The sequence below is a fragment of the Zosterops lateralis genome, assembly GCF_965231275.1.
Source record: "Zosterops lateralis genome assembly, chromosome: 13".
Taxonomy (NCBI): domain Eukaryota; kingdom Metazoa; phylum Chordata; class Aves; order Passeriformes; family Zosteropidae; genus Zosterops; species Zosterops lateralis.
Genome location: NC_139773.1, coordinates 595913 through 609063, shown reverse-complemented (window position 1 = coordinate 609063; position 13151 = coordinate 595913). Strand labels below are relative to the sequence as shown.

The 13151-nt window shown below is 40.7% G+C and overlaps 1 protein-coding gene across 1 annotated transcript; it reads left to right on the top strand.

Moving 5' to 3' along the window:
* Positions 1–3138: 3138 nt before the first annotated feature.
* Positions 3139–11791, top strand: CHRNA3 (cholinergic receptor nicotinic alpha 3 subunit). The gene is made up of 6 exons (XM_083871118.1): positions 3139–3545; positions 5649–5788; positions 5858–5902; positions 7025–7134; positions 8238–9249; positions 10697–11791. Exons 1-6 carry the CDS (start codon positions 3491–3493, stop codon positions 10823–10825), a joined length of 1491 nt encoding a protein of 496 aa, XP_083727244.1. The 5' UTR covers positions 3139–3490; the 3' UTR covers positions 10826–11791.
* The last annotated feature ends 1360 nt before the right edge of the window (positions 11792–13151 follow it).

The following is a 13151-nucleotide window of genomic DNA, read 5'->3' as shown; positions in this document are numbered from 1 at the left end:
TGTTAGGTGACATCCCAACCACAGGTGCACACACTGCCCCAGCTGCTGAACAGCTTTTTCTGCCTACAGAGAAGGCACAGGAAAGTCAGAGCAGCTGCCAGCACTGTGCAGGCAGTATAAAAAAGAAGGCCCTTTAAATATCAAAATAATCCTGAACAGGGAATCTGAAAGAGGCAGTATAGACTTGCTGTGAGAGCAGCTCCGTGCTCTTTCAGGGCAGGAGGGAGAGGGACTCACCCAGCCAAGCAGCCATGGATGCAGCAAGGCAGCTGCAGCGCCCATGACTGACATGGGCCAGTGTAGAGCACAGACCTTCTTTCTATTGTTTTCACCCAGCATCAACAGCACTCTGGGCTCTGTCCCACTCTTACCCTCATTATTCTCCTACCCTTCTCCCTCTTATCCTCCCCCTCACTGCCTGAATGCAACTGAAATGAGGCCTCAGGTGCTCCCATCTCAGAATTGGCTTTATCTTTATGAGCAGTAAAGACTGATAATGCTTGGCTCTGTAACTGCAGCCTTCAGCTGAATTATCCTCATCATGGACAAAAGTTTTACAAAGGATTTGACAGCTCAGTTAGCAGCTATCAAGGAGTCCAGGCAGATAAAGTCCTCAGACTTCACAAACCCAGAAAAAGCTTTCAAGAGGCACATCACTGGCCCCAGGGAGATCCCTGCAGAACCAGAGCTCCTCATCCAGGAAATGTGGGCTCTGGTGCTTTCCATACGCTGTGGCCACTTTACTCCTTTCTTAATCAGGAATGAAACAATATACTCTTTCCTAGTTATGTTCTTGGAAACTGCCCCCATATCTTTAGCATTTCCAGATATAATTTAATTCATAGCAAACTTCAGAATGAAAAATTTCACCCAAATTTCTAAAGTTCTGGAAAATCTGTTCTAAAACTGCATTTTCCAATTGGCAAATGCTATTTTTGCCTAACCCTCAGCAGCTCCACCTATATAACAGGTAGAACCGCTCCTGGTTTAACTTGTCAAAGAATTACAGGGTTTTCTGCTTTGAGTTTTTGGCAAAATTTTAAAGCTAAAAGACTGGAGAAAAGGAATTATCAAAAATGTCTTCTTGCGGCAAATATGAATATGATCATGTCCCAGCTCATTGAACAAAATAAACTTCAACATTTCTACTTTTCAGGGGTTTTACCATAAATGCTTTCCATTAAAAAAAAGCGGACATTCAAAATGTCATTTTTCACTAAAATTGTTTTTCAATGGTAGTGTGCAACCAGTCTTTGCTTCCCTAGCAGAGGAAGAATCTCTGTTTGGTTTCCCTCCATTCCCTACCATTTCAAAACTCTAATCCTGAAGCAATCTTACATTGGAACATGTAGAAATTCCAACACCACCCCTCACATGCACCATGTGCAGTCAGATGAGTTTGCTCGGGCTCCTTCTGCACCCCCGCAGCCACAGCAAAATGGGGACAACAGCAAGCAAACTGGGAGCATCAATACTCCAGACCAAAGGTGGGAAAATGTTCTTTTCTTCATCATCCGAGTTGATTAAGATTTGATCTTAACAAATCTTAACAAAGCAAAACCCCTCTAATAGCAGCATGTTTATTTAAAGAACAAAGGCTGCATAGTTCTGCAGATCTTCCTGGGTAGATCAGCTTTCCCCTATCCATACAAATTCTTCTTCCGTGTCGATCTGCAATGCAGTCATGGTGACGTGTTCTCATCACATCACCCTCCCCAGCTATAAAAATAATTCTACCACAATTCTGAGCTGATTTCACCAGGAGATCCAGCATGGGATGTTCGAAACAAAATATCTGTGCCATACAAACACCACTAAAAATTTCAGCAACTAAGCAAATTAAGCTAAAATACCTATATCTCTTGACGCTATGGCTCTTTGCTTCCTCTGCAAATCAGTGTTTCCAAATTATTCAGGTTAAACATTGACTTTTGGGAAACACAGGTTATGATCTGATCTTTGAAGCTTGAACTAATTTCTAGTTGGGATGAAAAAGAACAAATAAAATTCTCTTGCTTATAGCAAGGAGACAGAAAGGGAAAACATTTAGCCTCAATGCCCTGGAAATGCAAAACCAAAAGTATCCACAAAGGGTTAAGCTAAAATACCAAGTAGCTGAGTTCTCTGGAAAAAGAAATAAAATTGACAGTAAAGCCTATTTCCTCCACGCTAATAGAATTACAGAAATTATAAGAGCATGTGTCTGGGGACAAAGTGAATGATGCTCTGAGAGATAGGGCTAACAGGATTAGCAAGCTCAGTGCCAAGAACTAAACCCAGCCTGGTACTCTCTCCCACTGCTACCTCTTAACATCACCAAATGGGGTCATTATTTATCCTTCCTTAATGGCAGGCAATGAAGTACCTATCGGTGCAGCTCCTGTCCCATAGGGCTTCCTTCTCATTGGTTCTAAAAATGAGGGTAGAATCCCATATTTTTCTCTCCCTGCTTCCTCCTTTTACATAGATGTGTGCAACAACCACTGCATGAGCCTTGCATTACTCGGTCATTCCAGATAGGGAGGGCAGTGCAGAAGGCGACATGTAAGATAACAAGGAAGCGGATGGGCACCTGGGAAATGCCTCACTTTGCAAATCATAATTTTATGGCTGAACTTCAAACAACTCCTCTTTCTTTCTAGTGTCCTCTCCCCCATTAGGTTTTGTGGGATCAAGTTGGGATCCAGTTCTCGTATTCCCCCTCTCAAATATCACCTTTCTAATCTACAAAATAGGAATAGTCCAAAGATGGTTATTCTCAAGGGTTTGGTGAAGTTTGATTTCCATTCAAAGCCTCAGATTCTTGCCAGATCCCAGATGCTATGTTTACCACTCTGGGCTCAGATCCCACCAACAATTATACATGCCTTTAATTACTCTTTGGGAATAGTGCATCCTTTTTATATGGTCAAGCACCCAGCACATGCTCTTGCGAGATGAGACACAAGCAGCAAAAAAACCTCAACAGCATAATTGGAAATCAGGTCCTATGATCTCAGTTCACTGCTAAATCAGGCATCCCTAATGTCAATATTCATTTCAGAACAATTCAATTACAAGATTTGTATTAATTAAACTTCCCCTAGCAGATTGGCATGAGCTTCTGATAGATAAGGATCCTGTATAGCAGCTGGCTGGAAAACTCTTCAGTGTTGTCAGGTTACCAGGCTCATTTATGCACCATTTTAAGGACTCTTGCCTACAATCTGTGCCAGAAGACTGCTCTTTGCCTACAATAACATCTGTTTTTCCGGCACTTTATTTGCTGTTTCCAAAGCTCTGACTGCCTGGGTAGCTTGAAAGGGGGCAGCACAGCAAAGCTAATGGGAGCTCAGTGCGCAGAGCCTCACTCAGGGTCCTGCTGGCTGCTGCTTGCAGGCATTTCACGCATCGGAGGAACTGAGCCCTCCCTGCTCCCTGTGCTCCTACAGTCCTAGCAGCAAAGCTCATCCTCAATAGACCCCGTCCACAGGCAGTAATTCATAACACCATGGAGAGCTTGAACATTCTCCTTCTAACTGCTGCTGTTTGCTTTCTCTGTCAAGGTGAGTGATCCTTAATTTGTTATTCTTTCATGGTGAAGGGAGGGTTGAAAAGGGGACCAGATGTTTTTGGTGCAAATTATTTTTAAGAAGTGCAGAAGCGCTCTCCAACCTAAGGGGCAGATGTACATTTTGTGGTATATCTCTTTCTGTTACATACCTTGTTGTTCACTGTGGGGGGGAAGGGGTTAAGTTTATCCTTGCAAAGTAGTTAGGTAGTCCTGATTAAAGATGCCAAACAGGACACATAAAGCCATTTTAACAGGAAGGAAAAGCACCCCACACATAAATGTGTGGTTTCACATATTGCAGAGAAGACAAGAAAGTGAAAACATTAAAGAGCTTTAAGTATGTACTGCAAACAACACATCTTCTCTCTGGAAAGCACAAAATATTTAAACAAAAACCACATGAATGGACTTCTCTAGAAAGAGTGGATGCTAGATTTAATTAGAGTGCTGGTGACATGTAAAAAGGCTGGCAGTTTGGGATTGACTATAGTAGTTGTTAAGACCTAGATTTAAAATTATTTACCTAAAAGACTGATAGGTATTTATTCCCAGAAATCTCAATCTAAGAGATAGAAGATATCAAGAAATAATATGGGCAAGACTGGCTGTTAAAAAGTGTTCATTTTTTAGTCTGCAAGTTAGCTTGAATGATTTCACTAATCTGAAAACAGAATTGCAAACCAAGTGAACAAGAGAAAGCACATGGAGTAAAAATCAACCAAACAAATGCAAAACCAAACAAAAGATCTTTTAGCTGAATAGTTTCCCATGAGGGGAACCCTTGTCTTAGGGAGAGATGTGAGGTCTCTCAGATTTGAAAGTAACACCTGCTTTGTGTAGCCTGTAGATACTTTGGCCTGCCCTCTTTTTCTACAAAAACAAACAAACAAACAAACAAACAAACAAAAAAACCACAACAAAACAAAACTGGCAGAAAATAAACATGACTTTCCTTTCAAATATTCATATTTTATATATATCCATATTTCTGTTTCAAAGGAACAGTAGAATATGTTCAACAGACTTCAGTTTGTGCCTTTGACAAATTTGAATAGTGCTACCAATAATGACAAAACAGACCTTTCTGGTGTTTCAGTTAGAATTCATGAGGATGTGTTGTCCAGAGGAGAGTTTAAGAGATAGCCCTATAAAAATAAAAAGCCACTGGCTTCTAAGAGTGTCAGAATGATCATTAGATAGAATGATTACTAGATAGTTTGATAGTAAAATGGCAGTGTAAAATACAGGCTCTCACACCTCATCCTGAAATAGGTGAAGTACCTTGTTGTTTAAGAATTTCAGTTTGCAGCTTTTTTGTTGGGCACGGAGTACAATGAACTGCACTTATGAGTGGCAAAAGGTCAATAGGAATCTATTATAAATAAAAACAACTTAGAACAATAAAGGGGTAATTACCATATTTCTTTGAGTGTGCTGAAAAGTCTTTAAATGTAACAGCCAAGAAAATATTAATCCTTTAAAAATATATTTAAAGAAGCAGGCTGTTATCCTCACTGTAATCATGCAATCATGACTCAGACTAGAAAGCAGACTTCCTGGGATGTTTCCTGGGATGACTTCTACTGCGAGGCGTTCTGACCAGAGGCCTGGTCTGTTGGACTACACTTTCCCTTTCCTCTGCTCCACAGCCCTGTGGCCTTGCCAGTTTTGGGGTACTGGGACTGTGAGGGGAAAGGGCTTTTGCAGTAATTCCTCGAAACGATTTTTTAAATCCATTTGCAGACATGTGTTAGAAGACCTCTGTTGGTAGCATTACCTTTCACTGCTCTCCTTCTCGCAGCCCAAGCGAGTGCCCCCCATGGCACACGACTCCCCACTTAGGCGGTACCGGGGCTCTGCCCGGCGCCCAGGGATGCCGAGCAGTCAGGGCGGTACCGGGGCTCTGCCCGGCGCCCAGGGATGCCGAGCAGTCAGGGCGGTACCGGGGCTCTGCCCGGCGCCCAGGGATGCCGAGCAGTCAGGGCGGTACCGGGGCTCTGCCCGGCACCCAGGGATGCCGGGCATTCAGGGCGGTACCGGGGCGGCCCGGCCCCGCACGGGGCTCTACCCGGCGCTCACCCCGTGCCCTCCGCAGGCTGTGGCGGCTCCGAGGCCGAGCACCGGCTCTACGCGGCCCTCTTCGAGAGCTACAACCAGTTCGTACGCCCCGTCAAGAACGTCTCGGACCCTGTCATCATCCAATTCGAGGTGTCCATGTCGCAGCTGGTGAAGGTGGTGAGTACACTGCCCCGCCGGGCACCGCGGCAGGGCCGGCGCTTCTCCCGACACACGTCTCTTTTCCAGGACGAAGTCAACCAGATAATGGAAACCAACTTGTGGCTGAAGCACGTAAGTAGCGCCCAGTGACAGCCCGGACGGCACCGGCTCACTTCCCCTGCGGCGCGGAAGTGTTCCCCGCTCCGCCGGGGCGACCCGGGACGGGAAGAGCCGCCCGCCCAGAGAGGCGTCTGAGGGCTCCGGGAGCACCGGGCTTGCGGGGCCGGCGCCAGGCTCGGGGCCTTCGGGGCACAGACCTATCCCGGGACAACATCCCTGGACAGGATGCCGGGAGAACCGCTCCAGCTCCCCCGATCCGCGCCAGCGGCGCCTCCCGAGCCCTTCCCCGGGGCGCTGCTGCCCCCCAGCGGCGGCCGCACTGCCGGCCGGCGGGGACGGAACGGGAACGGAGCAGCGGAGACGGGGAGCGGTAGGAATGGGAGCAGAGCAGAGGAAGGATGCTACACTTACTGCAGCCGCTAAATACAAGATTTTTTTTTGCTCTGGAGACTTCTAAACGCGCTGCCTTGGCAGACACCAACACAAGGGAAGCACTTAGGCACGGAGGTCGCGAGTAGTGCTACTTGGTGCTGGTTAGCCTCCCGTAAAAGACAACAAACCAAAAATATGTATTTCAAGTTAAAAAGGCTTTTAAAAAGTGCAGGTGCTCACTGTTGTAGTCGGTTTTGTAACCAACTTAGTTCCCACCTCCAACTTGATATTCGTTAAAATGGGGTTTAACAAGCACTAGTGACAAAGGCTGTTACCTGAGCCTAATACGTTGGAGCTCTCTGGCTCAAGGTCCTAGGATTGATGCTCACAACTTGCACCACAGCCTCCAAGAACTTGTTTTCACTGTCCCACAGATATCTGGTTTTTTGAGATCAAAGTTATTATTACAATCCTACACTCTCTGAAAAAAGTGCCTTATTCCTTCTTTCAGCTTGTTCCAGCTACTGAGTAGGCATTCCTGGGGCAGAGTCACATAAATTTAAGTCATATATGGATATAATCAGCAAGGTCTAGATTTCTAGGCCCACCTACAATCTCCACGGCTATGTGTTTGTCAAAGAAGCATCTAAACACTATAGTATCCAAAATAAATCAACCTAAGAAGTGATACAACAGCACTTGGTTCAGATGAATTTCAATTTCTCCACAAACCTAACATGGACTCATTTCTACCATAATTAGATCTGGAATGATTACAAGCTTCGGTGGAATCCAGCAGACTATGGAGGTGCTGAATTCATCCGAGTTCCATCTGGCCAGATCTGGAAGCCAGATATTGTTTTATATAACAAGTAAGGCTCTTGCATATTTAACTTCTTACTTCAGGGAGAGAGGGGTGATGTTACCAGTTCTAAAAAAAATCAGCAGCAAGTTTACAGAATGCACTGAAAAGCTGCTTTTCACCACACCTGTGTCCTGCATTCCCCCATTGCTGTTCTCACCTTCATGCCAGCTATGTCAGCATTATGGGGCAGGATCCAGCTCTAACCTGTAACTGCAAGTGAGCAGGCCAAAGTGAACTTGGCTTTTCCCCTTCACAGGTCCCTGTGAGTCACAACTTTAACTGAAAGAAATGCAAATTCTAGCTTTTTAGCAGTCAAATCCACAATTTAACACCTTTGACAAATAAAAGACACAGATAAAGTTTACTTTAGATGTCAATTTCTAAGACTGTAAAGAGCCAAACCATAACTAAATGGATCTGTAAGAAGGCAATTCTCAATGAAATGGACTCAGCCACGCAGATCCAAAACTCGGGTCTATGGATCAACAATGATGATACTCCTTTTCTGACTGGGGTCTTAAAAATTCAAATTACCCTTTAATTTTACTTTTTCATATACTCAGCTGGATCATGTAAGTTAGCAAAGTGGGACTTAAAAAAACCTCTTACCAAATACACTCCTTATGCAAAAATGCACCCCAACCCTAATCCCTACTTCCATAATTACTACCTGCACTGTCCATGGGAGAGGTGGAAATACCACTAATATTCTTATAATCCCTTGAGTTTTGATGTGCTTGATCAATCTAGAATTGAATAAAATGAACTAATTCAGTTGGAAGGGGCCTACGAGACTCATCTAGTCAGACTGCCATTTACAATCTGGTATTTGCCATTTTGAATATTTATTGCACCAAGTCATGCTATTAATAAGGGAGAATATTTGCTTTCAGTTCCTCCCTGGTGAGTTTATAGAGCTGTTTGGTTCAGTTTAACCGTGCAAATTTATGATGGTCACTGAGTCAGTCTTGCATGAGCAATTCAGCTCCAAGTTAACAAAAAACTGCTGACTTTGCCAAAACAGATTAAAGAGTTAATATATACAATCTGAATGTATGAAACTACCTGGAGCAGATAATTCTAATTTTTGTTATTTTTCTTGCTTTACAGTGCAGTTGGAGATTTCCAGGTTGATGACAAGACAAAGGCCCTTTTAAAATACACTGGTGATGTGACCTGGATACCTCCAGCTATATTTAAAAGTTCATGTAAAATAGATGTAACCTACTTCCCATTTGATTATCAGAACTGCACCATGAAGTTTGGTTCCTGGTCTTATGACAAAGCCAAAATTGACTTAGTTCTAATTGGTTCTACAATGAACCTGAAAGATTACTGGGAGAGTGGAGAATGGGCTATAATTAAAGCTCCTGGGTATAAACATGACATCAAATACAACTGTTGCGAAGAGATATATCCAGACATCACATATTCTCTTTATATTAGGCGTTTACCTTTATTTTACACTATCAATATGATTATTCCTTGTCTGCTGATTTCTTTTCTGACTGTATTAGTTTTCTATTTGCCCTCAGACTGTGGTGAGAAGGTGACACTCTGCATATCAGTGCTTCTCTCTCTAACAGTGTTCCTTCTTGTTATCACAGAAACCATACCTTCTACTTCCCTGGTAATTCCCCTTATTGGGGAATACCTCCTTTTCACCATGATATTTGTAACTCTATCAATTGTCATTACAGTATTTGTACTAAATGTGCACTACAGAACACCCAAGACACACACAATGCCCGTGTGGGTGAGAACCATTTTCTTGAACTTACTTCCCCGGATCATGTTCATGACAAGGCCTGCCAGTGATGAAGAGAATAATCAGAAGCCAAAATCATTATTCACTTCTGAGTTTTCAAACTTAAATTGCATCAATGGTTCTGAAACCAAATGCTGCAAAGATGGCTTTGTTTGTCAAGATATGGCGTGCAGCTGCTGTCAGTATCAGCGTACAAAGTTCTCGGATTTCAGTGGCAATCTCACTAGAAGTTCAAGCTCTGAGTCTGTAGATCCTATGCTTTCATTTTCAGTTTTGTCACCAGAAATGAGAGATGCTATTGAAAGTGTGAAATACATTGCAGAAAATATGAAAATGCAGAATGAAGCAAAAGAGGTAAGAACATATTTTACTGTTACTTAAACTGCAGATACCTTTTGCCATTAGAGTGTTTGGCAAGAAAAAGATCTCAAACAGACAAAAAAGATAAAAGAGACCATTATTTTATGCAAGTAAATTACACAAGCTGTATTACAAATATGTGTGATTTTGAACTTATATAAATGAGAAACAGCTCTACTGCACAGTGATCTCTTTATTGACAATATATATACTGAGTAAGGCATGTTAAGGTAACCACTGCTAGGGGAACATACCAAAGCACCCATTCCATGAGTGTTAAAGTTAGAATTTTCCAAGTTATAATCTTAATAGAGGAATTTGCTGACCTAATGGCCTTTAGAAAGTTACATTCTCCCTCCCATAGCTTACCATCAACAACAGAAATGTAAGAGTGAATGTCCCTCACAGTGATGATGGTGCTCATTGTTGCTGCTGCAAAGTGCTGTAGCTAAATGAGGCAACTACTGCAAGGCAGGGAGCGGCATATTTCATAAAGGTGCATCTTAATACAATAAAGGAGAAAAAAAAAGAATTTTTTTTTCCTACCATATTCCTCAAACATACTATGAGCTGTAGCCACACCATCACAATTTTTAAATCCCCAAACTATAGCACTTCATTCTAACTTCACTTTGTTTATCCTGAAATCAGAACTCTATTTAGATTTAGTTGGTACAGAAAATACAGGATTGCTTTGGGTTTTTAAATTTCCCATAACAAACAAGTTCTAAGCTAAAAAACCCCCAAATTTCAAAACCAACAAATGCATTATTAATTTCTTATCATTCTTGAAGAACAAACCTTTGAATTGTAATCTCAATAGTAACTAAAATGATCACTGAGTTACTATTAATATTAAATATATATAATACTTCATTGTCACTCTTGCTATAAAATTCACTGTAAAAAAAATTAGAAAAATCATGTGTTTTTTGAAACTTGGTTCCCTTTTTACATGAAAAGTACAGAGATTAATTTTACATCATGCATAAAACCAGTCAAATTTCAGTACTATATAATAAAGTACCAAATAATTATATACCAATTAATTTTTACTTTTTACATACTACTTAAAGACCAGTAGGAGCAGTCTGTTTCAGTAATGTTTTCTGGACAAACCTCTTCATCTAAGAATTTAAAGCTTTACACTTCCATTTTTTGGAACAGAGAAGTTGTGCCTCCTCAAGTCCAATGTCTTGGTGAACAACCTTTTGTATTTGAAGCAGCAGCTTTTGGCTTTGCTCCAAAGAGCATATTCAAATAAAGCTTCTCCAAGATTAATTCATTAGTCAGTGAAAACAGATGTGTAAATTGTGTACTTATAAGGATATCTATATACAGAAAAAACAGTGCTTCTTATATGAAATGGTATGCAACTTATTCACCTAATAAACATTCCAACCTGCTATTCTTTTTTTTTTTTTTTTTTTTTTCTTTTCAGATTCAGGATGATTGGAAATATGTTGCCATGGTAATTGATCGTATTTTTCTATGGGTTTTCATTCTGGTATGTATTCTAGGAACAGCAGGGTTGTTTTTACAACCTCTCATGGCTGGAGATGATATGTAAAGATTAAATAAAATGTTGTGAGATCAAATAAAACTGCCAACCAACTCTGCATCCCTCTCCAAGCACCTAATGTCTCTTTCCATGTGTAGTAGAACAAGGATTTCTCTTGGCTTCAACTTTGCTTGACCAAGGCAGCTTAGTTCAAAATGTGGGAAAAAAAAATTATTTGGAACCTTTATGGCAGCTAATCCTAAAGTAATAGGAGCTATGCTTTACAGCTACTTCCTGCAACAACTGGAGAAGATGGTGGCAGTACACCAAACTTTATAGGAATGATTTAAGAAGAGGTTAATAAGGAAATTTAAAATTACATGAATATTTGGAAAGTCAAGATGGGTTGAATGCTTTGGGCTACTGGGTTTGTTTCATAGTCTGGTGCCAAGCCTCTTCAGAGCAGGACAGGATCTTCTGGAAGGAGTTCATAGTGAGTTCCATGAATACCCTCAGGAGGATGGAGTGGTGGGAAGTACAAGTACTGAACGACTGGAATGCAGACATTGCCAACTGCTGTACAAATGGACCCACACAGTGGCAAGAAAGGACTGAGGAGTAGTTTGTTACGAAAGGAAAACAAATAAGTAAATAGCGGATGATGGTAATAAAGCAGCCATAAAGTAAACTCGATGTATCCCCAGACTGCAATGTATGTGAAGGCTGTCAGGAAAAAAAAGCTGCTCAAACCTAATGATGTTTAGAATTGTGTAAAAGTGAAACACACAATAAGACAGTCTGCAAGTAATGCAAAAGATCACAATACTGACAGGATAGTTTGGATACGGAGGCATCCTGCTGTAGTGAAGTGTTTTATGCCAAGGGAAGGCAGGTAGACAAAAAAAAAAACCCTTTAAAGTGTGCTAAAATTGTTGCTTAGGCATATATATATTTTTTTTTTAATTAGTAACTGCAGATTATTTAAAAGCATGAATAAAGAATGCAACAAAACACTGTAATTGGATCGTATTTTGTAAAAATATGAACTGCTCTCTGTACCAAACTGAAAACTCTGTGGAAATACAGTGTATCAAGTAATAAAACACTTATGAAAATAAAGAGAATCAAACTGTTGAAAATTGTGCCTTTTTTTCATTTATTTTGAGTGAGTGACAGAAATCTGTATAAGGTAGCATTGCCTAGAGTTCAATACAGTTCAAGTTACAGAACTAAAAGTCCATGCTTCTGAGTACATTAACATTCTTTTGTTTCAGACACACCTGATAAGCAGAAGACCCCAAGGATTCCAGTATCAGCTATGTTATCTGAGTCTATCATGATCAGACTAGGAGTCACTAAAAGAAGTTCATGCATTTGCAAAAGCTGTGAGTTACTATGATACAGAGAGTGACTTCACTGGGCAATGTGCCCATGATACAACTGGGCAGCCTGGAGACATCATTTAACATGGGGAAAGAGATGAAATGGAGAGTTAAAAGAATAAGATATATATCTAATCTACAGTTGCACTCACGTTGTTTCTCTTCAGGTAAGAGAAAATTTCAGTAATTCAAACCTATGGAAGATTTTAAAAAGAAACGTTGTATTTGAAGAGGAAACAAGCTATCTAAAGTATTTCTGCAACTTGCACACAGAGAAAGTCATTGACGTATTGCTTAACCTCAGTAATAGTGAGAAGTTAAAGCTCTTATATTAATGAGTTAAATCAGACTATCTTTGCAAATTCAACTTAAAGTTATGATCGGAATAGAGGAAACATGGATATCCAATGTCAGATGTAATTGTGTAACTGAAGAGTGACTCCCTAACTGTTATTAGAAAAAAAAAGCGCGCCTGATGTAATTTCCCTACCTGTGAGCCCTTAAAAGTGACACAAAACCAAGAATATCCTGCAGATTAAAACATTTTGAAATAAATAAATAATTATATATAAGTTATGTTGCAAGTAATCACTATTATAATCACTGCAGGGGTATTCTAAAGGAGATCTGGGAGGGGGTGTGGGAGAAACATGTATCTGTTGTTCAAATTTATAATCCCTATAAAAACTTAAAATTATTGGAGATACCACAGTTTACATTAAAACTTCTCACCTAAACATGTTATTATTCATGTAGTAATTTAGGCAAACAAAAACTTCCTAAGATTTGCTCCAGCCTGGTACTCCTGTATTAGGCCTACAGGATGCAATTACATTATGACCAACACTGAAAAACCTTCAGTGTAGGAAAACACCCAACTATTCTGGAGTCTTTTCCAGAAATAAAGCTATTAAGAAAGGAAGAAAGGTGGCAACGGAATCAATGTAAATCATTGGTTTTAAAGCATTAAAATTCCATATTTTAATGGAATAACTGAAAAATTGCAAATTCGT

Coding starts and splice junctions, on each gene's coding strand:
- CHRNA3 (XM_083871118.1), top strand. CDS start 3,491: ATGGAGAGCTTGAACATTCTCCTTCTAACTGCTGCTGTTTGCTTTCTC. Junction 3,546..5,648: donor TGTTTGCTTTCTCTGTCAAG/GTGAGTGATCCT, acceptor TGCCCTCCGCAG/GCTGTGGCGGCTCCGAGGCC. Junction 9,250..10,696: donor TGCAGAATGAAGCAAAAGAG/GTAAGAACATAT, acceptor TTTTCTTTTCAG/ATTCAGGATGATTGGAAATA.